The sequence below is a fragment of the Xenopus laevis genome, chromosome 6S, assembly GCF_017654675.1.
Source record: "Xenopus laevis strain J_2021 chromosome 6S, Xenopus_laevis_v10.1, whole genome shotgun sequence".
Taxonomy (NCBI): Eukaryota; Metazoa; Chordata; class Amphibia; order Anura; family Pipidae; genus Xenopus; species Xenopus laevis.
This window is the reverse complement of record NC_054382.1, coordinates 2683303-2710575: the sequence shown is the minus strand read 5'-3', so window position 1 is coordinate 2710575 and position 27273 is coordinate 2683303. Positions and strand designations below refer to the sequence as shown.

The 27273-nt window shown below is 43.5% G+C and overlaps 2 protein-coding genes across 5 annotated transcripts; one reads left to right on the top strand and one right to left on the bottom strand.

The window, feature by feature from the left end:
- Positions 1-113: 113 nt before the first annotated feature.
- On the bottom strand, positions 114-21228 carry rnf121.S (ring finger protein 121 S homeolog). Of its 3 annotated transcripts, none has more exons than XM_018268729.2 (10): positions 21092-21228; positions 20056-20200; positions 16326-16363; positions 15245-15386; positions 11080-11234; positions 9405-9512; positions 8790-8910; positions 7234-7367; positions 5026-5127; positions 114-2828 (listed from the first exon to the last, which is right to left on the bottom strand). In XM_018268729.2, the coding sequence occupies exons 2-10, from the start codon at positions 20116-20118 to the stop codon at positions 2708-2710; spliced, it is 984 nt and encodes a 327-aa protein (XP_018124218.1). In that variant the 5' UTR covers positions 20119-20200; positions 21092-21228; the 3' UTR covers positions 114-2707.
- LOC108695516 (zinc finger protein 568-like) lies at positions 21191-25689 on the top strand. Of its 2 annotated transcripts, none has more exons than XM_041567279.1 (3): positions 21191-21330; positions 22684-23112; positions 23280-25689. In XM_041567279.1, exon 3 carries the CDS (start codon positions 23870-23872, stop codon positions 24695-24697), a length of 828 nt encoding a protein of 275 aa, XP_041423213.1. In that variant the 5' UTR covers positions 21191-21330; positions 22684-23112; positions 23280-23869; the 3' UTR covers positions 24698-25689. The 2 variants fall into 2 exon arrangements, with proteins under 2 accessions (XP_041423213.1, XP_041423212.1); XM_041567278.1 differs by having other exon boundaries at positions 21203-21330; positions 22681-23112.
- Positions 25690-27273: the final 1584 nt, after the last annotated feature.

Here is a 27273-nt window from a genome sequence, read left to right as displayed (position 1 = left end):
ACAAGGAGTTGGTACAAACTTACCCTTTAAACATCACACTGGACAATTAAATCAGAATGGAAAACTACATTCAAACCACAGAAGACTTCCCAGGCCACAGAAGAGACAGAGAATTAAAAGCAGAACATGAGAGAGATTTTATTGGAGTTTAGCCGGGGGGGGGGGCCCTGTTCCTAACAGAATAAATAGTCGGTAGAACCGCGTCCAAGACTGAGACCAAATCATTTCCCATCCCACCCGTCGGGGAGTGGAGCAATCGATACTCACAATCTCCTGCCTCAGAGACTACGGGGTACGGACTCCAATATGTGAAACCTACAGCTGGACTGTTGGCCACGGTGGGACCCCTGGAGGGACTGGAGGGCAGCAGGTTGGATGGGCTCCATATTAATGTACCTGCTGGGGGCTGATCTATTTTAGGTTGATTTGTGGATTCAGCCCAAGGCCACACAGGAGACCCCCTCACAGGGGCACAAGAGGTGGGTCATAGCCAACAACAACTGGGAATCATCTTAAATATTGGGGGGGGGGAATAGTGAACCTAAAACAATCCATCACCTTCACCTGTATACAGTATATCATTCTAACAATCAAAGTGCAAACAAATACGTACCCTAATTTACCACAAGAGAACCCCAAATCCCCAATATACACGACTGCCCCTTTCCTGTATTGGCTGACAACCCTACGCGTTTCACAACACAGTGCAGTGACCTTAGTGAGCGGTCAGTGATTGGCCAGCCTGGGTAGAACAAGCCAAAACTTGAATGGTTGCCGTGGGTTACTGCCCAGCATTGGCAAATTAACCCACAGTCATTCTTTTGCTGCTCATGAACAAGTGGGAGCTTATATTCTATATCGATATTCCTATGGATATTGGTATTTCTCTGTAGAGATGGGAGCTGCCATGTTGTTTCGCTTAGACAAACAGCCCACAACATTCCCTGTCCTTAGTAAATGCCATGCTCTATAAATATCAAACCGCAATAATCTTGGCAACTGACAGATAGCAATGTTCTATTGAATCTATGGCGTATATAGTGAATAACATAACCCTTGTACTTGTAAAATATAAGGATATTATAAGTCACAGATGAGTTCCGGGACCAAACCGGCTTAGAGCTTTTATACAGGTCGTGGAACTCCGAGGAAACTTCTAATATCCCTATATTTTACAATAAGGGGTACTTTATTTATTATAATACACAAGTTTTAGCAAGTCATGTGAAAAATGACCTCACTACTCACCATTTATAACGGATGACATCACTAAGCCGTTTAGAACGGATGACATCACTAAGAGCCATTTATAAGGATATAATTTACAGGATATTCATGGCTTTAGTGTATTATATATATATATATAATATATATACAGGATATATATATATTGTGTATAAATGCCAATATCACTGTCGGTACCACTGACTCAAACCACAGCACCAGAAGTGAACTCTCAGTTATTCCTCACTTGCTTTATGAATCACACACAATATGGTTCCACCGCTGCGTTGCTCAAGCACTTACACACACACACACACACCAGCGACTCTTACAGTTAAAGGGCAACCCAACCCCCCCCCCCAAGTAACGGATGTATTAAAATGTTTCTTTACAAGAAAAAATATCTGTCTGGCTACTCCTTGCACTGCTGGTTCTGACTTTGCCATATACGTATTGGACATCGGTTTTCCTCCAGCCAAAACTCAAGTTCCCACAATGCCGTGCTCCTTTTGTAAAGAACAGACCCATGAATAAGCATGCAAGACCTGGAGGGGAGGCGCCTCTTGCTACATTGTTTAAACAGTCAGACCCAGCTGTGCAGAGAGCAGCAATGCCCACACAGTAATTTCCATAAAATTGTCTTTATTTGGGTAGAGTTCCCCTTTAACATCGCTAGTTTGCCTTTATTGCTCCTCAGGACACTGCCTGAGCGACTCATTATAAATATTCGATTTCTTGGCTTGAGCTTTAGCCAAGGTCTGTGTTTTCTGGCAACTCGTAGAAACAAAATCGCCGTCCAATCAGATTTCTCATTTACATTCTTTAAAACATTTGTTAAAAGTCAGATTTCCAATGTTGCTTTTAGGGAAGGAGACACCCTGTTTGGTCATAGAATTCCAGCGCTGGAGTCACAAGAGGAGAAAGGCAGGTGCTTGGGATTGTGGCTTTGGTTCTACAGGAGTCTCCGGAACTTGCTCTGCTCTCCATGATGGGCGCTTGAGCCTCTCCATCTGATTGGATTCTCCAGTCTCCTCCTCTCCTACTGAAACAATGGTGCTGTAAGCCACAGCCCACTGCTAAACCTTTCAGTGTTCCTCCAGGCAGCTAGGTGGCGCCACTCCTAGAGAAGAAGGTGATGCCTTAGTGCTCCTAACACTGCGAGGGTTAATATCACACACAAAGTAATTAAGACTAAATGGAATGCTGTCCTGGGAGACTGATTGGGGATAAATGGATTAAAATGAACAATTAAGTGATGGGTCTCTTAGGGGTAAAAACGCCAAAGAAAATGTTGTTGTAAATGATACAACGAGGGCCCCGTCCCGCTAACATTGTACGGCTGTGTCTGAGCAGCTTTCACGAGAAGAGAGGCCGCCGGGTGGAATCCTGAGGAGTGGGAGGAGCCTCGTTGGCACCCTCTCACGTTGGTTTCTGGTAGTGCAGGCAGACATGGATGGCCGGAGGAAGGAACTGAGGGAGGGGCTTATTCCAGTCCTAGGCAGTAGTTGATGCCTTGCACCAGTCCAATGATTACAGGTTGCCAGGCAACAAGGTACCGTAGCCAGTCCAGCAGTTGCCCGTACATGACGTGTGGTCTCTCCCATCTGGAAGTCACGGAGTTAATAGAAGAAATAACTAACAGGCATTCAGCATTATACACTCACCGGGCAATCAGTATATCTGCATGGGGTTACTGTCAATCTTTATTTTACCCCCACAATGACGTTTAAATGAACCCAAGCTCCTCCCAGTATTGTGCCCCATTTATGGCTGGAGCTGCCCAGCTTGTAGTCCCCTATAGGTTTAACTACACCCTATGGGCCCAAGAAATTATGAGAAGATATCTGTCCCCATTACCTTTCCTGACGTTTGATAATCTGATTTTTTTTCTATACAGGAGACAATAACCCATATCCCATCAAGTTCCCACCAAAAGTTTAAAGGATAAGTACACCTTTAAAACAAGTGAATGTAAAATTGATGAGGCTATTCTAAGCACATTTGGAATTTACTTTCATTAATTTTTAATTGCAAGATATTAAAGGAGAACAAAAGGCAAACCTTACTTCTTGTCCCATTTTGTAGAACTCATATGCCCCTCCAGAATCGCTATGTTTATTTAACCAAAACACATTAACTTTCTTAATAAAAGATAGCTCTGAAGTTGCAGACTGTTTAAGAAAACGGCGCCGCCATCTTACTAAAGGCTTCCCTTCTGCCTTCGGTTACTGTATAACACTGCACTGCGCAAGCGCCAAAATACCTCCCCCTGAAGCCAGGTGCGCGTCCTCATTAACATATAATTATATATTCACTGCACAGCACGGACCTCAGCACTCGTGTCCTTGCAGCTCTAAAACTGTTTCCGAACTCACAGCTGTCGGGATAATATACAGCTCCCTGAACTAAACATGTTACCAACTCTTAGCTCTTGGGATAATTTACAGCTCCCTGCGTGGCTCGGTGTAAGGCAAGGAATCCAGCATTGCCATGGAGACTAGGCACACCAATTCCTATTGGCTGGTGGGCGGGCTACACAGCGTCACAAAGTGACCCAGCAGGTTTGCTAACCTTTCGTTGTCCTTTAATGTGCATGCTCAAGATTAACTTCAAGAAAGTGCGCATGTGCATATCGCCAAGCGTCTAGGCTCTTTCCGAAGGGAGGGGGGAGAGAGGCTGATCGTGCAGAGAAGAAGCAGGAAGCTGCAATCAACCAAACAGCTCAGCACTTTACTTTTCAAGGACGGGAGTAATAGGTATGTGAAGACTGTAGTGAGGCATGTTAATGATTAAATTCTTGTTGTGGGGGTTGACATGTCCTTTAAGGGATACATGTACTGTTAATATGAATGAATTGTGTTACAACAGCGCCACCTGCTGGTCAGTTTCCCACCAGTCTGACCAGCAAGTAGTCAAGGAAGTTGTCAGGAGAAAGAAAGAGGCTGATGTTCTTCTGCTTAGGAAAGATGTGAGAAAGGTTTCTAATTGTTTTCCTAAGCAGAAGAACATCAGCCTCTTTCTTTCTCCTGACAACTTCCTTGACTACTTGCTGGTCAGACTGGTGGGAAACTGACCAGCAGGTGGCGCTGTTGTAACACAATTCATTCATATTAACAGTACATGTATCCCTTAATATCTTGGAATTAAAACAAAATAAATGTGTGTAAATGACAAAAGTGCTTAGAATAGCCCCCTCAACAATTTTACATTCACTTATTTTAAAGTTTTACTTATGCTTTATAGTGCTCCCAATGTAATGCAAATGCTATGCAGACAGCCAGTCCAACTGTCATCAAAAGACGAGAGCTCAATAAATGGCAGTGAGACTGATGTGCTACATTGAGCCACACAGTAATATCCAACAGCAAATAATCCCCTGACAGCCTAGTTTCTATCAATATAAGGCAGGGCCCCATGAGGCTGATGGTTGAGGGGTGTCCCAGGCCCCAGATTAATGTCACCTCACAATACAGGGGTAACGTATAGCGCAGGGGGTATCACTGCTAGGTCTGAGCAAGTCTCAACTGATATTAAAGGGCAATTGAAACAATGAACATTAATAAAAGATAAAGCAATATGGCTCTTGTTCACTGATCATAGGGCAAAGAGATCACACGCCCAGTGCTTTCCATTGGCATTTCTTATAACCGTAACCATCACCACTGCGCCCCATAAGCACAATCTCCGCATCTTTCATTTGAAAGATTCAACCGAATGCAAAACCGCTGGTCACTAGCCCAAACTCCGCAGAAACTCCCATGCCCAATCCCCCCCACAAAAAAAAACCATAGGAAAGGATACGGGTTACTGAACATTCTCTTGAGGTCCACCTTCTCCTTGCAATACGGACAGGTCTGCTTCTTTCCCACGATGCACCAGCCTCTGATGCAGAACTCATGAAAGCTGCAAGAGACCGGGGGTTAAGGAACATCTCATATACTGAATCCAGGCACTGCTGCCCTACTGCTTACACTGAATACACGCACTGCTGCCCTACTGCTTACACTGAATACATGCACTGCTCCTCTACTGCTTACACTGAATACACGCACTGCTCCTCTACTGCTTACACTGAATACACGCACTGCTCCTCTACTGCTTACACTGAATACACGCACTGCTCCTCTACTGCTTACACTGAATACACGCACTGCTCCTCTACTGCTTACACTGAATACATGCACTGCTCCTCTACTGCTTACACTGAATACATGCACTGCTCCTCTACTGCTTACACTGAATACATGCACTGCTCCTCTACTGCTTACACTGAATACATGCACTGCTCCTCTACTGCTTACACTGAATACATGCACTGCTCCTCTACTGCTTACACTGAATACACGCACTGCTCCTCTACTGCTTACACTGAATACATGCACTGCTCCTCTACTGCTTACACTGAATACATGCACTGCTGCCCTACTGCTTACACTGAATACATGCACTGCTCCTCTACTGCTTACACTGAATACATGCACTGCTCCTCTACTGCTTACACTGAATACACGCACTGCTCCTCTACTGCTTACACTGAATACATGCACTGCTCCTCTACTGCTTACACTGAATACATGCACTGCTCCTCTACTGCTTACACTGAATACACGCACTGCTCCTCTACTGCTTACACTGAATACACGCACTGCTGCCCTACTGCTTACACTGAATACATGCACTGCTCCTCTACTGCTTACACTGAATACATGCACTGCTGCCCTACTGCTTACACTGAATACATGCACTGCTCCTCTACTGCTTACACTGAATACATGCACTGCTGCCCTACTGCTTACACTGAATACATGCACTGCTGCCCTACTGCTTACACTGAATACATGCACTGCTGCCCTACTGCTTACACTGAATACATGCACTGCTGCCCTACTGCTTACACTGAATACATGCACTGCTGCCCTACTGCTTACACTAAATACATGCACTGCTGCCCTACTGCTTACACTGAATACATGAGAAGGAGACTGGGCTCTGTGATAAATGGTACAGGTACAGCAGGGTTCAGAACTGGGGCTATTTAAAAAGGCAGAAATGCAGGAAAAACCAATGTTTTGAGATGATTTACCCTTTAAAGGAATTGTTCAGTGTAAAAATAAAAACTGGGTAAATAGAGAGGCTGTGCAAAATATAAATTGATTTCAATACTGTTAGTTATCCAGTAATGTAATGTATAAAGGCTGGAGTGACTGGATGTGTAACATAATAGCCAGAACACTACTTCCTGCTTTTCACTTATTGGTTACCAGGCAGTAACAAATCAGAGACTTGAGGGGGGGCACATGGGACATAACTGTTGCTGCTTTTGAATCTGAGCTGAATGCTGAGGATCAATTACAAACTCACTGAACAGTTATGTCCCATGTGGCCCCCCTTATAGTCACTGACTAACTCAGAGTTAGAGAGCTGAAAAGCAGGAAGTAGTGTTCTGGCTATTATGTTACACATCCACTCACTCCAGCCTTTATACATTACATTTTTGCCTAACTAACTATATTAGATACATTTTTTATTTTGCACAGGCTACCTATTTGCCCAGTTTTTATATTTACACTGAACTGTTCCTTTAAGAGGAAACATGTAATAACACCCTGAAATATTGCATTCTGCCCCTTTCCACTAAGGGAAATGACTTCCTACTTTTGGGGCCTTGCTGGAGTCCTGATGCTCCAGGATAATTCATTGCACAGATGAGTCTGGGCATCTCCTGTATGATGTAGGTGCCTTGCAGCCACTGAGTCGAATAGGCTGAGCTTCTCTCTTAGTGCCCCACAGATTACACACTACAGATTGAGGTTTCTGTTCCACTCCCACCTCCCTGCACTTATATTAAATAGGAATTGTAATGTTCAATTAACTTTCGGTTAGTGAAAAGTGGTTACTGATCATTGCAGGCAGAACATTACAATTGGTTGTTAGCTCCCCTCTATATGTCTGTTAGTTACACAGTGTTACATGCACTCCTACACCCCCAGCCCAAATCATTAAGGATACACATGGTTGCAGGAGAGCCTGTATGTGTTCTCGATGATCCCCTCCTCATTCACGTCTACAAAGATCTGTTGGCCACACACGGCACAAACGCTGTCAGACAGGTGTTTGGTGGGCATCCCCGAGGCGCTGTAGAACTGCATGGAGAGGGTCAGAGCAGGATTACTGTGAGCAGGTTACATAGAGAGATGGTTATACTGTACAATTAACTGAATATACAGACATTCTTATTCCTTTACACAGTAAAACACAGGGAGGTTGAAGTCAGACATGTGCAGCATGAACCTGGGAAAGGAGGCAGACACACAAGTGCCCAATCAGAGCTCATCCAATCAGAGCTCATCCAATCAGAGCTCATCCAATCAGAGCAAGTGCAATTAAACCATGGTTTCATTCAAACAAATGCAATATTGCTTCCCTTGCACAGACAGACCATCTTTCTCTGGATTGTTCCCTCTTGCAGGTGCAAAAGCTTTATCTTTGGATACTTTTATATTTATATGGGTACCAGCTGCCACACTGTTTCCCTTATTGGATAGTAAGAAGTTATTGTGGGCCCACAGCATTCCTTCTCTGTATATCTGGAGGCTATGAGCTTGCAGCAATGTTTGTTCTATATTGGATGGTCCCACTTCAACAGTAAAATATCATAACATTCCATGCATATCTTAAAGGAGACATTCAGTGTAAAAAAATAAGAATGTATCAGTGCATTATACTCATTTAGATATAGAAGAATTGTGCATAAAAAAGTAGTGTTTCAGGCTGATTTATTGAATATTTCTGCAGAACCCCTAATAATCCCTCCCTTCTCTTCCACTTGCTGCTCCCTGAATTCCCAGGCTGTGCTCTCAGCTCACTGCAATGTAGGACAGGAACCAATCAGCAGCTAGCAGGACCTGATAGGGAACTGAAGCCTGTCTGTGTGTGACTGCAGGGCTGTGATTGGCTGTCCCACTCCTATTGTGCTTCTGGCTGGGACACGCCCACCCCTCATTTGAAACACAGACAGGGACCAGAGAACATCTATAGTGAGCTCTAATAAAGGGGATATTTTTAAAGATAATATTAATTTTTAGCACCATGTAAAAGCAACACCATATATTACTTATAATTGCCTACAAAATTAGGGTTTTTTTCATTTATCCTATATGGCTCCTTTAAAGTCCATTTTCCCTGTATGGCCAAAGGTTATGTTTAGTAATGACCTAAGGGTTAATACCTTTATTTATAGAGTTGTAGCTGCCATTAGCACCACTTTATGTTTGAACACAGTGCCATCTAGTGACAATACTACTGCATTGCAATAACAACATGTGTGTCTGTAGAAAAGAAATTAAATATGCAGCTTTATATAACACAAATATCACCCGGGTGCAGTTACACACATTACAAGTGTAATTATTGCATTTCTGTGCATGGCTCTACTATGACTTTTAAGCTTAGAGGATTACAATTCCAGAAGTTTCCTGTATCCCTTGGCTCAAGGCAGTATTATAGGAATATATTTAACACCTACATGTCTCCCCACCAATCCAATACCATCAAGTCCTACTTACCCCTATGGTGGATGCCATATAGTCTGCACACAGCTCTGCAAAGTCCCGGCCAAGAACCCCATAGTAAAGGCCATAGAACAGAAGTGATATCCCAAAGTCCATGGCATCCTCTGGTTTTATCCTATAAATAATAACAGAAAGTTATTAGGAGGGGGGGGCAGGGACAAGATTATAGAGCAGGGGTCCCCAAACTTTTTTTTACCCGTGAGCCACATACAAATGTAAAAAGAGTTGGGGAGCAACACAAGCATGAAAAAGTACCTTGGGGTGCAAAATAAGGGCTGTGATTGGTTATTTGGTAGCCCCTATGTGGACCGGCAGCCAACAAGAGGCTCTATTTGACACTATACTTAGTTTTTATGCAATTAAAACTTGCTTTCAAGCTTGGAATTAAAAAATAAGCACCTGCTTTGAGGACCCTGAGAGCAATATCTAGGGGGTTGGAGAGCAACATGTTGCTCATGAGCTACTGGTTGGGGATCACTGATATATATATATATATATATAGCCAGTTCTGGTATGAAGGTGTGTACAGATGAGAATTAAGGCATGAAGGTGTTTGGTGTGAGACCAAACATGAAGTACAATAAATACTCCGCTCTATAGTCGACTCACCTGAACAATAAGTTTAGGCCAAAGAGAGTGAACATGACAGCAATGTATCCCACAATGCCAGTGGCATAGCTCATCTTGTACAGCAGCAGGAACCATTTATACACCAGCCTGGGGAGAGACAAACACACATTTATAAGGAGTTCTGGCTACTCAATATTTCTATCCTATGCCCCCCCCAATGATCATTTAAACGTACAGGAGACCCTAGTCCCTCACAACATAGATTCACATATGATTATTAACAACTGCTGCATAGTTGCACTAATGGATCAGGACCCAATGAACCAAGACTTTACCGTTCAGCTTCTTTATTAAAGGATAAGTAAACCTTAAAAATGAGTGAATGTAAAATTGATGAGGGGGCTATTCTAAGCACTTTTGTAATGTACATTCATTATTTAGAGGCTGCTCTGATGTTCTTCTGCTTTTCCTAAGCAGAAGAACATCAGCCTCTTTCTTTCTCCTGACAACTTCCTTGACTACTTGCTGGTCAGACTGGTGGGAAACTGACCAGCAGGTGGCGCTGTTGTAACACAATTCATTCATATTAACAGTACATGTATCCCTTAATATCTTGGAATTAAAAATAAATAAATAATGAATGCAAATGACATAAGTGCTTAGAATAGCCCCCTCATCAATTTTACACTCACTTATTTTAAAGGTTTACTTATCGTTTAATTTTATAAACCAAGGAGGTTTTTTCTGCTGTAAGAATGGGAAATACTAGACTATTTAGCCACCATAGGATACAAACTTTGGCACTGGATCTCATTATTCAAGGTCCTGACAAAGTAAACTGTATTTATGTTAGCAAGAAGGGCCTGCACTCCAAATAAATAGACCAAGTGGTATTTGAATAGTCATATATTTAAAAAGAAGTAAATCACATACATAGGTCAAGGCCAAAACATGGCAGAAAAACAGAGATTCAAATATACATACCTGCCCAGGGCAGGTGTATCCGCTTTCTTTATCAAATTGCTGTTTGATCATATTTTGAGTGGTATGTATATTTGAATCTCTGTTTTTCTGGCATGTTTTGGCCTTGACTTATGTATGTGATTTACTTCTTTTAAAATATATGACTATTCAAATACCACATGGTCTATTTATTTGGAGTACAGGCCCTTCTTGCTAATATAAATTCTGTGTCTGGCCTTGTATGGGGTTTTTTTTGGGCTTTATTGCACCCATAAGTTAATTATATTATATGTATATATAAGAGTGCCCTCCATCTGAGAATATTTCCCATAAAGTAAACTGTATTGTTGAGTAAGCACCTGGGTACCATAATGTGCTGTTGTACCAGGCCACAAAAGCCAAATAAATTCATGACAGTTGCATTATCAGGGGATCAAGGCTAATTCTATTTACTGTCAGGGTAAAGCCCCCTTGCAGGTAATTGGATATATTAAATGCCACAGCCTCCTTTACAAATATCCTCCATAAAATCAGGTCCGGACTGGCAATCTGTGGGTTCTGGCAAATGCCAGAGGGGCTGCTGTATGGTTACATAGACAGTAGGGGGCTGTTTGGACTTGGAATGGCAGGGCCTATTTTGACTCCCAGTCCAGACCTGCATAAAATGAATACTTTAGAATGGGAGCCGATTCCCAGATAATCCTGAGAGGGGGCGGTTCCCTCTGCCGGTGCTAGAGGTGGAGTCACTTACCTGGGCGTGGTCTGCAACAAGGGTTTCCGCGTTGCTTTGTATGTGATGTATGCTGTGATTATGGAGAACACAATCCATATGCCCAGGAACCTCCACCAGTGCAGCTTTACTGTGAAATACACAGGGACGATCCACATCTGGAAGAGGGTCACCATCTGCAAAGGGAAAACAGGTCACAGAGATTAGATTCACGTTCTTATCGTTTCCTTTAGCCTATTGCTCTGCACTGCAGCAGTAAAGAAAGAGCAACGGTGAATATTGCTTCTGCATTACACTCTTCCTGATAGGTGGAGAGAAGCGGAGAGAGTGTGTGTGCCCTTGTCCTAAAATAATTTACACCCCGCCCCCCAAGGTAAGTAAATGCAATGTCCAAACGGATTTACCTACAACTCGGATTCCCTGGAATTCCTGTTCATGAGCTGCTCTCTTTCCTATGGTCAGGCAAGGGGCGGGGCTTAAGGTGGCCATATACGATACAATTACAATATTTCCTGGAAAAGATGTTTCCAAGAAAGGTTGTTGGTTTCAATACACACGTGTAGAGCTGAATGGTCAGATATACATATAGAAACAATAGAATTCTACCTGGATCTGATGATTCAGCACTAACAATGGCCAATGTTCAAGTGCCTTCGAAGGCTACTGATCTAACATTTCCGGCCAGCCGTTTGGCGAGCCAACCGATATCCAAGTCTTCGGGATCGGTCAGCGCGCCTCACACCACACACGCACTGAATATCAACGGAAACTTTTTTAACGATATTATCGTGGTTTATGGCCACCTTTAGACTCAAATCAGAGAGCTGACCAAAGTTGTCTGCATTTATCTCTATGAGCCAGGAAAAGACTTTTAAAGGATAAGTAAACCTTTAAAATAAGTGAATATAAAATTGATGAGGGGGCTATTCTAAGAACTTTTGTAATGTACATTCATTATTTATTTTTAATTCCAAGATATTAAGGGATACATGTGCTGTTAATATGAATGAATTGTGTTACAACAGCGCCACCTGCTGGTCAGTTTCCCACCAGTCTGACCAGCAAGTAGTCAAGGAAGTTGTCAGGAGAAAGAAAGAGGCTGATGTTCTTCTGCTTAGGAATAAAATTAGAAACCTTTCTCACATCTTTCCTAAGCAGAAGAACATCAGCCTCTTTCTTTCTCCTGACAACTTCCTTGACTACTTGCTGGTCAGACTGGTGGGAAACTGACCAGCAGGTGGTGCTGTTGTAACACAATTCATTCATATTAACAGCACATGTATCCCTTAATATCTTGGAATTAAAAAAAATAAATCATGAAAATACATTTCAAAAGTGCTTAGAATAGCCCCCTCATTAATTTTACTTCCAATTATTTTTAAGGTTTATTTATCCTTTAAAGCTTTGAAGTCAATAAAGAGATCAGTATTGTTGGGCCACACCCTCTGCCTGACCATAGGAAAGAGAGCAGCTCATGAAAGTGCAGAGAATCCTTTACTTGCATTTACTTTACTATGGGGGGGGAATGGTGTAAAGTCTATCACAGCTAATCCAAACTGTTTTACTTAAACACCAAGTGCATTTCTGCTATATTTATTTGTGATATCAGTAGCCAAATGGCCTCTAGCAGCCACAGCCCAGTAGCCTCACATACAGCTATACAGGTGCCACCCAGTATATATTTGTAGTAATTACAGTCCCACAGTTAAATTGGAGTCATTTGAAGGTCGTTGCTTCAATAGGAAGGTTGTTTATTCTGTTTCAAACAGTGATCCATTTCTTATCCAGTTGCCGCTGAACTACAACCCCCAGAATTCCAGAGATCTAGTTCCTTATATTGTAGCACAATCTCTTATTCTTAATTCCTATGTTTGCACAAACCTGTTGAGGTGCCACTACCTCCCATTAAGTACACATTAAGCTTTAATTATCACTAAGTCAAATGAAGGGCAGGAGATAGGCCTCACTGCTTGATTATTGGACTGGTTTTTACAAGGGCACTTGGCTTTGCTTTCACATTATGAAATACCCTTAAAGGACAAGGAAAGACTAACTACAGAAGTAGCTGGAAATGTTGTATATGATGTTTTGTGCTTCTGTACCAGCCCAAGGCAACCACAGTCCTTTAGCAGTAAAGATCTGTGTCTCCAAAGATGCCCCAGTAGCTCCCCATCTTCTTTTCTGCTGATTCACTTGCTCTGTGCTGCTGTCACTTACTGAGCTTAGGGAGCCACTCACAATATACAGTACACATAGAATAGAAATGTCACAATATAAGGCTGATTAGTAATTAATACACATAATTACTACATGGCAGCACAGAAACCAGTGCAATTAGCATCAGAATTGAATAATAAGCAAACCTGTAGCATCAGCTTATATTACAGCCAGGGAAGCTCATTTTCTGCTGCTGGATAATTAGTGACGAGCCCTAAGCTTAGCTTCTCAACAGCCAATCAGAGCCCACTGAGCATGTGAGTGTCACAGACACTTTCCAAGATGGTGACCCCCTGTGACAAGTTTGAAGTCCTGGATCATTGCTGCTATTGACAAGCTCAAACTTTAGCCTCCTGCAATAAGTTCATTATATAAAATATGGCATTTTTAGCCACATTCATTTTAGGGTTTAGTTCTACTTTAAGACACACGTGGAAATTCCGTGAGATTGTGGCCTGCCGACAAACTGCCTCTTCTTCTTGGGACCACTAATCTCACCAAACTGTCTTCCCACCGGCTACAATCTAAATCGCCGGTGGGATGGCACTCGGACCGTTTCGTTTTCCGGCCATCCGGCCGACGATTTAGATTTAAATGAGGGGGTTTCTGCGAATAGGGTTTTTTCCCTATAAATAAGTGGCCGTGAAAATTATTCCAGCAACTTATACAAGTGCTTAGGGCAGAGACACAGGGTCAGATTCGGGGCCCGGCGACAAATCTCCTCTTCTTCAGGGCGACTAATCTCCCCAAACTGCCTTCCCGCCGCCTAGAATGTAAATCGCCGGTGGGATGGCACTCAGAGCGCTTCATTTTCCGAAGTTGTCCGAAGTTGCCTCACAAGGAAGGAGGACTAATCTCCCTGAATCTGACCGTGTGTCTCTGCCCTAAAGCAAGGCATTGGTTTCAATATACAGGACTGACAATCTCACAACCTTCCATTACAGCTTATTCACCAACCCAGATACACAAAACAAACAGTGGTTCAATGCTGCACAAGCCGGTCATACCCGAAAAACCTGGAGGGACCAGAATATCAGAAACACCAGCCTAAAGGCAACAATGAGATAAGGGCAGGCAACTGAGCAAATGGGAAGAGTACGATAAGGAGGGCAGAGGAATGTGGTGGGAAAAGGAGATTATAATGTTATAGACAGGGAGGCTACATGGCGGCCATATTGGATGTTGGAATGATGAAAATTGCACGGAACATGCTTCAGGCTTAAAGGGATGCAGTCACTGGAAAAAATTTTTTTAATAGTTTTTAATAGTTAATAGTGCTGCTCCAGCAGAATTCTGCACCGAAGGTACAAAATGTTGGGAGCCGCACACTCACGAATATTTCAAATCCATACATTTTTCAAAAGAGGAAATTGATTTTTTTTTTACATTTAATTTTGAAATCTAACATAAGGCTAGACATATTGTCAGTTTCCCAGCTGCCCCAGTCATGTGACTTGTGCTCTGATAAACTGCAGTCACTCTTTACTGCTGTACTGCAAGTTGGAGTGATATCACCCCCCCCCAGCAGCCAAACAACAGAACAAAGGGAAGGTAACCAGATAACAGCTCCCTAACACAAGATAACAGCTGCCTGGTAGATCTAAGAACAGCACTCAATAGTAAAACCAGGTCCCACTGAGACACATTCAGTTACATTGAGTAGGAGAAACAACAGGCTGCCAGAAAGCAGTTCCATCCTAAAGTGCTGGCTCTTTCTGAAATCACATGACCAGGCAAAATGAGCTGAGATGCACCTACACACCAATATTACAACTAAATACACTTGCTGGTTCAGGAATGACATTTTATATTGTAGAGTGAATTATTTGCAATGTAAACAGTGTCATTTAGAAATAAAAAAATTCACCATAAAAATCATGACAGAATCCCTTTAAAATAATTGAGACCCCTTTTCTCAAGTGCTTTCCTCTGCCCTAGAGATGCTTTAGTCTAGAGGGCTGACACTTACATTATAGGAGCGCTGATGCCTTTGCTTCCACTGTACGAGCAGCAGCTGTGCGACTACCAGGGTGGCAATAAGGATAAGGACCATCTCTGCATGCATGGCCTCGTGGCCCCGGTGCTTGGCGTGCATACGGGCGTGCTCCACCCTGAAACCAAAGGAGGTGCCGTTATCAGCAGGAATATCATCAGAAACAAACAAGTATAAAAAGAGCTAATATTAACTATTCCTTATTTTTAAAGAGATACTGGGAAAACATGTTTTTTTCCAAAACACATCAGTTAATAGTGCTGCTCCAGCAGAATTCTGCACTGAAATAAGTTTTTTTTTTTTTTAAAAGAGAGAACATTTTTTATATATTTAATTTTGAATTATGAGATGGGGCTTGACATATTATCAGTTTCCCAAGTGCCCCCAGTCATGTGACTTGTGCTCTGATAAACTTCAGTCACTCTTTACTGCTGCACTGAAATTTGGAGTGATAGCACCCCCACCTTCCCCCCAGCAGCCTAACAACAGAACAATGGAAAGGTAACCAGATAGCAGCTCCCTAACACAAGATAACAGCTGCCTGGTAGATATAAGAATAGCACTCAATAGTAAAATCCAGGTCCCACTGAGACACATTCAGTTACATTGAGTAGGAGAAACAACAGGCTGCCAGAAAGCAGTTCCATCCTAAAGCTCTTTCTGAAATCACATGACCAGGCAAAATGACCTGAGATGCACCTACACACCAATATTACAACTAAATACACTTGCTGGTTAAGGAATGACATTTTATATTGTACAGTGAATTATTTGCAGTGTAAACAGTGTCATTTAGAAATAAAAACGACATCATAAAAATCATGACAGAATCTCTTCAAATACCCTGGTAGCGGAGTACCCCTGCCGACTCCCCATATACAGCTCCCTCAAAAGAACTGGAGGGAGGGGGCACCCCTATGTTTAACAACCTTGCTTCACAGTATAAGTCTGAGTGCAGGTAAGGCTGGCCAGTTCACTTGGGGGCAGTTGGGACTTTGCACCAGGGGGTAACCGTTAAAAATCCACAGGGGTAATTATCCAGGGTATGTTTAGTTACCTCCATCGTTCCTCTGGTGCCAGTTCAGATAAATCCATCTGCGGGAAGAAGGAAAACCATAAATATTTTTAAATCAGAGGCAGGAGATAAAGGGGAAACACATAAAGGCAGAAAGAATATGATATCAAAGCAAACATGGCTGATAAGTGAACATTTCCAAGACTCGCTCAGGGACTCATCTACACTGTGTGGGACAGTTTGGGAAACTCTCCGTTACTGGGCCAGTTAACAATAGAGTTAATAATAGTGATGCAGCAGGTAACAAGCAATGCTGAGGGGTCAAGGTGGGTATAAGAGTTATGCATGGGGGGGGTAAGAAGCTTTCCCAATCAGCATAGGAAGGAGCTCTGTACAGCAACATAGTATGTTAGGTTGAAAAAAACCTAACTAAACAGTTTTACATCATTTGTGTGTACTGACCAGGTTTATCCCGGGGCACAGTTATCACTGTTATAGATATTATCATTACATACATAAGATATACATTGAAAACATATCCAACCGAAAAAAAAAAAAAAAAGAAGAAAAAGTAATACATGAATGCAAACTATTCATTCAAAAAGTAGTACCACTGGTTAGGTTCGTATGGCTGCCATATTGAATTGGCACTAGTTAGTTCTAGGTTAGCAGGCCTTGGGAGATATGTCGGTAGGTGAGCCACAGAGACAAGGTTCTATTATGTCTTGCTCCGACCAGTTTCAATACTGGTAAGTCTTTCCATTATCAGTAGGTTGTCTAGTCTCGTTTTAACCTCCTCTATATCCAGAGTGTTGGTTTTCCAAGCTTTCGCTATTGTTTGTTTAGCTGCAGAAAAGATATATGTAATCATATTTATTGCCTCCTGGGATATGCTTGTTTAGCAGGGCTTCAGCTGGGTTTTTGGGAAGGGAAAGTCCTGTAACGTTATTAATAAGAGTATATACTCTGATCCAAAAACGAGTTGCTACAGGGCAGTCCCACCATGTGTGGATGAATGAGCCCTTTTGCTTCCAAGCTCTAAAGCACAGCATGGAGGATGAAGATACCATCGGGATATCTTCTCTGGAACTAGGTACCATTGGTGTAGCACTCTTTTGGGAGGTCTCCTGTATGAGGACGTTGACAGAGCACTTAATGGTATTTTTATCAGACCAAGTGTCCTCATCCAAACATTGTCGTAGATCCTTCTCCCAACTTTGTACGAACTTCAATGTTTTAATTGGAGTGATGTGACTCAAATTGTAATACAAGTAAGATAAGACAAAGTCTTTCCAAAGCTGTCGGGATGGGGGAAAGCATTTCCTTCAAGCTTGGATTTTATGAAATCTTCTGTCTGCTCGTATCGTAACCATTGAGGGGCTTTATATGTTTCCGGAAGTTGTGAAAACGATAGTACTTTGTCTGTGTGAGAGTCGTTAAACGAGATTGTTCCCACCATGAGAAAACCCTGGATGACTTACCGGGGGGGGAAGTCTACATTATTAAGAAAAAAAGTAGCCGGTTTTGTGTGATGAGTATAAGCGGTAAGTATCTCTTGTTTGGGACCACACTTTCAAAGATTGCGCAACTATAGGATTATTCTGCGCTTTATTAGTAGAATTTGTAATCCAAAGTATGTTCCGTAATTTAACGTCTGGAAGAGAGTTTTGTTCAATTTGGACCCACACCGGAGCGTCGTGTGGCGGATGCCAGGATACTATTGGAGTCAGCTGAGCAGCGACAAAATAACATTATAGATTTGGGAAACCCAAGCCTCCTTTGTAGCGACTGCGGCAGGTTGTAGAAAAGTTCAGTCTGGCTCTCCTACCGTTCCATACAAACTTATTAAAAGCCTTCTGCAAAGTATCAATAAGAGCTCTTGGAGGATAAATTGGCAAAGTGTGAAACAGATACAATAGGAGAGGAAGGGCAGACATTTTCAAGGCTGTAACTCTCCCCCAACCAAGATAGATTAAGTTTACCCCAGGACTTTATCATTGCTAAAACTATATGGCTAACTTTTGTGTAGTTATCCGAGGCTAGGGTTGAAAATTGGGCGGATATATATGTCCCTAAGTCTTTTAACTTTTTTTTAACCTGCCTAACTGCCAGTTGATCCAGAGGAAGGCAAAAAATATCCCATTTGAAGCCTCTCCAATTTGCCTCAGAGGGGGAAAAATTCCTTCCTGACTCCAAAATGGGACCAGTCCCTGGCATTTTTATTTGAGCAGCACAAAAGTCATTACAGAGTTACAATGATGTATCAATAGACATATGCATCTGAAGTGCACATAGATGTGTAATCAAGTACAGCAGTAGGTCGTTACATTTGAGTCCAGAGATGTGAGAATACAGTAGGAAGCATTAATATTATTGTATACAGCCGTATTAACCAGTCTGTCCATTTACCCCAGATTTTCTCATATTTGAGGGGGCTACCCCTGGCCTTGTAGATAAGGGCTTCTAAAGCACAGAGATTTTTAACTTCAAGCTCCCACTGTGGACATCCATTTTGTTTCCTTTGCTGTGTTTGCTGACAGACTCTCGTGTGTGTTTATATAACAACAGTGTGTGGCCTTCCCATAAACACTAGCCATTCAGCAGCCATCACTCCCCAGTCACTAAGCAGCCATCACTCATCAGCCACCACTCAGCCACTCGGCAGCCATTGCTCGCCAGCCACCGCTCGTCAGCAGCCACCGCTCGTCAGCCACTCAGCAGCCACCGCTCGTCAGCCATCACTCACTAGCCACTCAGCAGCCATCACTCACTAGCCACTCAGCAGCCATCACTCTCTAGCCACTCAGCAGCCACCACTCACTAGCCACTCAGCAGCCACCACTCAGCAGCCACCACTCACAGCCCCCCTACTTACAACTGCTCCCTAGCATGAGCCAGGCTTTTGTGTGTAACAGCCCCAGTCACATGACAATATGGGCAAGTTTAATTTGCCACAAGTGTCTGTGACTAAAGAGCAGTGGCAGATGGTCAGTTTAATTAGAATTAATGCAGATTAGCACATGGGGGGGGGGCTGTCAATATCCTCAGCCTCAGGGAAGTGACAAAGGCTTTTTGTACTTGGGGGGACACAGGCACTAAACTAACCAATTAAATTAAATTAATCTATTGTGCTAATGAATGTGAACATCTGATTGGTGCAGAGTCTGTACACGTGTAGTAAAGTACAGAGAGTATTAAAATATAATAATATTTATGTGATACCATCTTCCCTTCTCGTTTGCCTGGCACCTTCATTATTCATACATGTGGCCTTGAATTATATATATTATATTTATACATATACATGGATAATATTCAAACCCACAGTGTGACAGTCAGGGACATAACAGACAGAGGCACATACAAGGGGACAAGTGAATATCAAGTATCGCTGCTAAAACAAAAGCAGATGATGGCGCTGCTCTATTGCAGTCCTGTGGGAACAACGGGCATTGCTGCAGTGGTGGGAAGTGGTACTGCAACTGATAATCTATCTAATCTAATGATAATCTAATCTTCTCATCAATGATAATAACAGAGCCAAGCCTGGAAGTGACTGGGGATGGGGGGGGGGAGTTTAGAGACGCAAATATTAACCCCACACAGTGATGGAGGCGAGGCTGCCAGTGTGTGTGGGACGAGAGAGTCTGGCAGAGGAATCTGTGAGTATCACACAATGAAGCCCCCCAATAACACAACATGGAGCACTGGTTTTAGTACAATCCATGGCTTGTGACTCACTGCTCCTCATTCTCATCTGCCGGACACTCACCTCTTCTCCCGCTGCTTCTCTCACAGCTTCTCCCCCAATTTCCACCTCCAGCACTGCCGCCATATTGTACAAGGACAGAGGCCTCTGTGAACATCTGATCAAGGACAGGAGGGTAACGCCGAGCAACTACTTCTTATCAACAAACCTGTCGGGTGAAATAGGAGAGAATCTGTTAATGGATGAAATCATTGCTCCCAATAGTTACTGAACCCTCCCCCCAGTGACAGATACAGCAGGAGGGCAGCAACTCAATAACAAGTGCCCAAAAGAATGTGTATCACTTTAAGTATCCTGCCCCACCCCCACTGTCACCCCATTCCCTATCACTGGACTGAGCTGTGTGTGACCCCCATTACTGAGTAATCCCTTCTCTCCTGTGTCCCCCTCACCCTTGATGGGTGACTTTTCATTCATTTCACCCCAAGTGGCTCCTCTATTCCCCATTACCTCCCCACAGCCCCCAATTATCCCAGCTTCTCCCCACAGCCCCCCATTCCCTCAGCTTCTCCCCACAGCCCCCCATTCCCTCAGCTTCTCCCCACAGCCCCCCATTCTCTCAGCTTCTCCCCACAGCCCCCCCATTCCTTCAGCTTCTCCCCACAGCCCCCCATTCCCTCAGCTTCTCCCCGCAGCCCCCCATTCCCTCAGCTTCTCCCCACAGCCCCCCATTCCCTCAGCTTCTCCCCACAGCCCCCCATTCTCTCAGCTTCTCCCCACAGCCCCCCCATTCCTTCAGCTTCTCCCCACAGCCCCCCATTCCCTCAGCTTCTCCCCACAGCCCCCCATTCCCTCAGCTTCTCCCCACAGCCCCCGATACATTAGACCCCACAGGCTGTGCCCTATTGTGTGTCCCGCAGAGAGAGTGACATTGGAATGTACATGAGTCTCCCCAGTATCAGGCTCCATTCATTCCCTGCTCCTCATGACACTGACTCCCAGCATTCCCCGGGGCAGCTACATACACGTCACTCAGTGAAGCGATGAGCTGCCAGCCCTGCACTCGCCTCATAACAACCCCAGAATCTCCCCTACTCACCCCCATTGTACCAGCGACAGATCCTGCAGGTCCTGATACAACTGCAGCACTTGACACCAACGTAATTGAGTCCCCCTTCACCCTCCCTCTGTCCGGCTTCTCCACTTCCGGTGCTGATTTACTTCACTTCCGCTTCCAGAGCTGAGCAGCCACGTGGCTAAAACGTCAGTGATAAGTCCGCCCAGTGATTGGACGGAGTCTGTAGTGAGGAGACAAGTGTTTCCAGTTGGAAAGCAGCGGTAGGATTCAATGTGTTTTATTCCTATTGTTATCAGAAGCCATGTAATATACTGCAACTCCCAGCATCCTCTGTAACTCCCAGCATCCTCTGTAACTCCCAGCATCCTCTGTAACTCCCAGCATCCTCTGTAACTCCCAGCACCCTCTGTAACTCCCAGCACCCTCTGTAACTCCCAGCATCCTCTGTAACTCCCAGCACCCTCTGTAACTCCCAGCATCCTCTGTAACTCCCAGCACCCTCTGTAACTCCCCAGCATCCTCTGTAATTCCCAGCATCCTCTGTAACTCCCAGCACCCTCTGTAACTCCCAGCACCCTCTGTAACTCCCAGCACCCTCTGTAACTCCCAGCACCCTCTGTAACTCCCAGCATCCTCTGTAACTCCCAGCACCCTCTGTAACTCCCAGCACCCTCTGTAACTCCCAGCATCCTCAGCGGCCACTACTTATATTTCACATTCTTATGAGCTAAGGGGGCCCAGTCTGAAGGTCAGTTATGGGGAGATTTGGGGTGACTGCTTATTTGTGCCCTGGGTACCCCTGGAACTATAGCAGGGTGACTGTTACCCCAATGTTTCTATATATCTGTAACCTTGTTATGAGCTAAGGGGGCCCAGTCTGAAGGTCAGTTAGAGGGAGATTTGGGGTGAGTGCTTATTTGTACCCTGGGTACCCCTGGAACTATAGCAGGGTGACACCCCAATGTTTCTATATATCTGTAACCTTGTTATGAGCTAAGGGAGCCCAGTCTGAAGGTCAGTTAGGGGGAGATTTGGGGTGAGTGCTTATTTGTACCCTGGGTACCCCTGGAACTATAGCAGGGTGACACTCCAATGTTTCTATATATCTGTAACCTTGTTATGAGCTAAGGGGGCCCAGTCTGAAGGTCAGTTAGGGGGAGATTTGGGGTGAGTGTTTATTTGTACCCTGGGTACCCCTGGAACTATAGCAGGGTGACTGTTACCCCAATGTTTCTATATATCTGTAACCTTGTTATGAGCTAAGGGGGCCCAGTCTGATGGTCAGTTAGGGGGAGATTTGGGGTGAGAGATTATTTGTGCCCTGGGTACCCCTGGAACATATATGAAGACTTTTTCTTGTCTTCTATCAGAATTGCGGAATCATTTCTAGTTTATGTTCTTGTATTTCTGTGTGAATAGTAAAGAGCAAATCTGTTCCTGTGGTTTTATTGGCTGTTACTGTGCAGTTCAACTTGCCTTTCCTTGAATTACTCCTCATGTAATGCTGCTTTCCATAGAGCTTCCTACTCTAGGTGAAAGAACTTGGTGATGGCCCCACACACACATATAATAAACTGTATATATTGCTTTTTTTGTGTCTCCCCATCCAGCAGATCAGATGTTCTGTTTCGGATCACCAAGATGGAGCCTTCCTATGGGCAGAATGAACTGGAGCCGGCAGAATATCCTGCAGACTGGAGTGCAGTGGAAGAGAAACCCGACGTAACCAGGATCCCCAACCTTTTTTACCTGTGAGCCACGTTTAAATGTAAAAAGAGTTGGGGAGCAACACAAGCAATAACAAGTCTATGAGGATGTCAAATAAGGGCTGTGATTGGCTGTTTGGTAGCTTCTATATGGACTGCAAACCCATAGGAGGTTCTGTTTGGCAGTACACTTGTTTTTTATGCACCAAAACTTTGCCTGGAAGCCTGGAATTCAAGAATAATCACCTGCTTTGAGGCCACTGGGAGCAACATCCAAGGGGTTGGGGAGCAACATGTTACTCACAAGCTACTGGTTGGGGATCACTGCTCTAAGTGGTAAGTGCTGTACTCTAAAACTGGCAATTTAATTGACAGATAATTAGTTGGTAAAAGTTTCTTTTGTTACCCAACTGTGGTCTAGTGGTCTAGTCAGGGATGTTGGGAACTTGCTTTAAATGTAAGTTTACACTCAGGAAATATTTACTGGTCTGTTTTATTTGCAGAAAAGGAGGAAGCAGAGCATCCGACCAATGACTGGGAGACTTATGAGGACTTCTCTGATGGGTGGAAGCCCTTTGAGTTGCAGCAGGGAAAGATGGACAAAGAGAATTTGTTCCTGGGGTTTGAAATGGTGAAGAATACAAAGCATCTACATCATCTCTTGTCCAAACCAGTAAATCATGTGGTTCAGGCAATTCCAAAGAAGAACACAGCAAACCAAGGCTTTACATCTCAGAATAACGTACGTTTTCCATGCTCCTTGCCTAGTGGCGGCCATGATGGAAGGCTACCTGAACAGAGTTCTCCCCGGCTGCAGCCAGTTCTCAGCAGAAGGCACTGCCTGTGTAACGTATGTGGAAAGAGCTTTATGTGGCTGTCGGCTCTGAATATAGACAAGCGGATACACTGGGGAGAGACCTTACAAGTGCAGCACCTGTGGCCGAGGCTTTAGTCAAAAGACAAACCTCACAAGGCACCAAAGGAACAACACTGGGGAGAAACCATATGGGTGCACTGTATGTGGAAAGAGCTTTACACAGAAACAACACTTGTCCAAACATGAAAAGACTCATGAACAGGTTCAGAATTACCAATGCACCGTGGGAAAAGCTTCTTTAATCGCCAACAGTTAGCGAAACATCAAAAAATCCACAAGGACCCAAAGATTTTCTTGTGTAAAGAATGCGGCATGAGCTTCCCGCTGAAGTCCAGTCTGAAAATGCACCAAAAGATGCACAAGAAGGAGCACGTTCTGATGGCTTTTGAACGGAAAAAGTCTGTGAAAGAAAAAATGCTGGATAAGTTTCAAACCCGAGTGAAGTTGGAGCGTGATAGTCCAGGTCCACCTAAAAGGTGCGAGACGGCTTTCAGCTGGAGATCAGTAGGACCTCCAAAAATTCATCCGCGAGAGAGAAGGTTTATATGTAATGAGTGTGGAAAGAGCTTTAGCTGGTGGTCCTCTCTTCTGATGCACATGCGAATGCACACTGGAGAGAAAACATATAAGTGCAATGAGTGTGGGAAGGGTTTCAGAGGCTTCCATTCGCTCACAATCCACCAAAGAACTCACACGGGTGAGCTCCCCTATAGATGTATGCAGTGTGGCAAAAGCTTTAGTCATAGACCCAACCTGGTGCGACACCAGAGGAAACACACTAGGGAGAAACCCTATGTCTGCCTGCATTGCGCTAAGGGTTTCACGCAGAAACGGCACAAGACAAAACATCTCCAAATCCATTCAGCAGAGAAGTGCAAAGAGTGTGGGGTGATCTACATGGTGACACTTTCCCAGCACAGGGTGGTCCATGTTAAAGAACAGGTGTGTAGCTGTACTGTGTGTGGGAAGAACTTTATCTGGCTACCTAAAAAGACCAAGCCACAGAAATGTCCAGTTAAACGCAAACCGAAGAAATGCCCGTAGTGTGAGAAGGTTTGTAAAAGCTGCGTAAATAAGAAGCTTTCACAGGGGAGGGCAGCTAAAAATCAGGCTTTATCCATAAATAAAGAGAAAGTTGGACCTTTACAAAAGCAAATCAAAGTGAAACCATTTCACTGCGATCTGTGTGGGAAAAGCTTTGGCTGGTGGTTGGCCTTCAACATTCACCAGAGGAGACACACAGGGGAGAAACCCTATGCCTGCATGGAGTGTGGCAAAAACTTCACATGGTGGTCTGCTGTCATTATCCATCAGCGCACCCACACTGGGGAGAGGCCGTTCAAATGTCAGTCCTGCGACAAAGCTACAGCCAGAAACCCAACCTCGCCCGACACTTGCGGAGGCACACAGGGGAAACACCATATTGGTGTAACGAGTGCGGGAAGAGATTCACCCAAAAGCAACATTTGTCCAAACACCAAAATACTCACAGCCGAGGACCAGATCTCAGGAGGGGGCAGCGAGATAGAAAAAAGATAACTGCAAGGACAGATTTTCCAAGACATGTGGTAGATTCTGAGAATCTGTACAATGCTCTACCCGCAGTGGGCTACAGTGAACCCTTAATGTGCCTGCCCAGTGAATCCCATGCACTTCCCAAACTATTCTATCACACTAAACGGCCTTCTTATAGTTTTAGATTGTTACAGTGTGTGACACATATAAGTGCCAGTTCCCAGTTCAGCTGTTAATCAGGTGCTCCTGGAGGGATTCTTTCTAATAGATAGAAAACAAACTATACTGAAAAGCAAGTAATATATAGCAGAGCATAACCAGTCCTTATATAATAGCTATACAGCCGGCTGGATCCATACATCACACCTTGCGCTTCCCCTTGCTCCGTACCTGTGTCATGTGCCTGAGGCTTCCCAGAATCCTTTGCAAAGAGAGAGGCAATTGAACTCCAAAATAATCTCAGGAACTTTGTAGCAATTTGCAGAATTTTGTGGTAAAATATAAAAGCGGCTGCAGCAGCAGACGGACTAATAATGTGTGGAGGCAACAATAAGGGGATGAGGAGGCAGGACAGGGTAGAACTGGATTCCTGCAACATATTGGCTGTGAGAACAAGAGGTAAAATGGCCCCGCTCAGTAGAATTCCTCCAGGAAAACTATTTCTTTACATTGGTAGAGTACTGACTTATTCATAATAATAATAATTACTGTAAGTCAATTCTGAAAGAGCGGGACTGGTACTAAACAATAAAAAAATCTCTTCAATTTGATGACAAAACCTACCTCACTTGGCTAATGGAAGTGTTAAGTGGCAGTTTTGGCGTGGGATCGTCCACAGGGGGGTACCTAACATATTGGTACTCCACAGTGAACCAGGCTTTGCTTGTCCTTAAAACTAATTTTTTTTGTACATTACAAATGTAATGAATAATCATCATTAGCTGTTCATATGATCTCTTTAATTTGTATTGGTTGTGATTTCATGGGTATTACATCTTGTCCTTAGCCCTTTGGGCTTTGAAGTGACAGCTCTGAGTACTTGTGGACTGTTAGATTTTTTGAGAAATCCACTTTGTGTTTATTTAATGTTTTAATTCCTTTCCCATCTGTGCCCCTATTTCTTATACTTATCTAGTTAAGTCTGCGGCTTTTCTGTTGTTTTATCCCTGTGCTCCACTTTTCTTATCACATTCTTTCCCAAATAGTGCTTCTTCACTTCCCTATTCTTCTCTGTTTTTATTTCCCATTCTGCCATTTTGTTTCCCCCTGATCCTTTTATTTATTGCTCTTTCTTTTCAGTTTTCTAATATCTTCCATTTTGACCCATCTCTCATGTTCCCTTATCATTCCATATCCTCTAATTTGAATTACATTTGGTGAGTTCATTTCCCTTAGCCTTTGTCCATTTCCTCTTTGTTTCACTTTATGTTCTGTTTTCAACTATTGGTTCCACCATCGCCCTGTAGGGCTCTTTTACTATCTATGGGGCAAGATATTAGATGCATAGGGCACTTTGCAAATAACCTTTTGGGTTGGGCTCAGAGATGGAGTTCTTGCTATACTAGAATAGCACAAACATGGCACTAGGCACTATATGCAGGCAGCTGCTTTACTACCAACATTGCTGCACTTTGTACCTTGCACCACATTTTTAATCCACAGCCAGTGCATTGAATGGAAGTGCTGTGTACCTGAGCACCTCTTAGTGCTCTTGCAGATGTACCAATTTCTGGTTTCTTCTATTTTTCCTTTCATTTTCTCTCCTCTTCTTTTCTGACATTTAGTTTTAATTTATGTTTTTGTTGGTCTTAGATTTTGTTATTGCCATTGTGTCATTGACTTCTAAAATCTTCAAATCTAAATTCAAGAAACCACATCGTTTAGTTGAATAGATACTGGTAGGTCATAATAACTGCACATAGCAGGGGTAACACCAATTTTCTTTCTAATTTAGGGAATGTTATGACTATATAACAGTAGTGTTTAGTAACAACTCATTTATAATGTGGGGATGATGATGTATATTGCTGAGGCCCTTTATTGCTTCACCACCCATTTATGAATGCCTATTATGTCTATTTTTCTTACAGTTTCCATTATAGACA

What these genes read in the sequence shown, in the direction of transcription:
- rnf121.S (XM_018268729.2), bottom strand. Translation starts at nt 20,118, where the DNA reads ATGGCGGCAGTGCTGGAGGTGGAAATTGGGGGAGAAGCTGTGAGAGAA. An exon ending in TTGTTGCAGACCACGCCCAG is followed by an intron (nt 9,513 to 11,079) that starts GTAAGTGACTCC and finishes GTCTCTCCCCAG; the next exon opens with GCTGGTGTATAAATGGTTCC. An exon ending in GGCCTAAACTTATTGTTCAG is followed by an intron (nt 8,911 to 9,404) that starts GTGAGTCGACTA and finishes TATTATTTATAG; the next exon opens with GATAAAACCAGAGGATGCCA.
- LOC108695516 (XM_041567279.1), top strand. Translation starts at nt 23,870, where the DNA reads ATGCACCGTGGGAAAAGCTTCTTTAATCGCCAACAGTTAGCGAAACAT.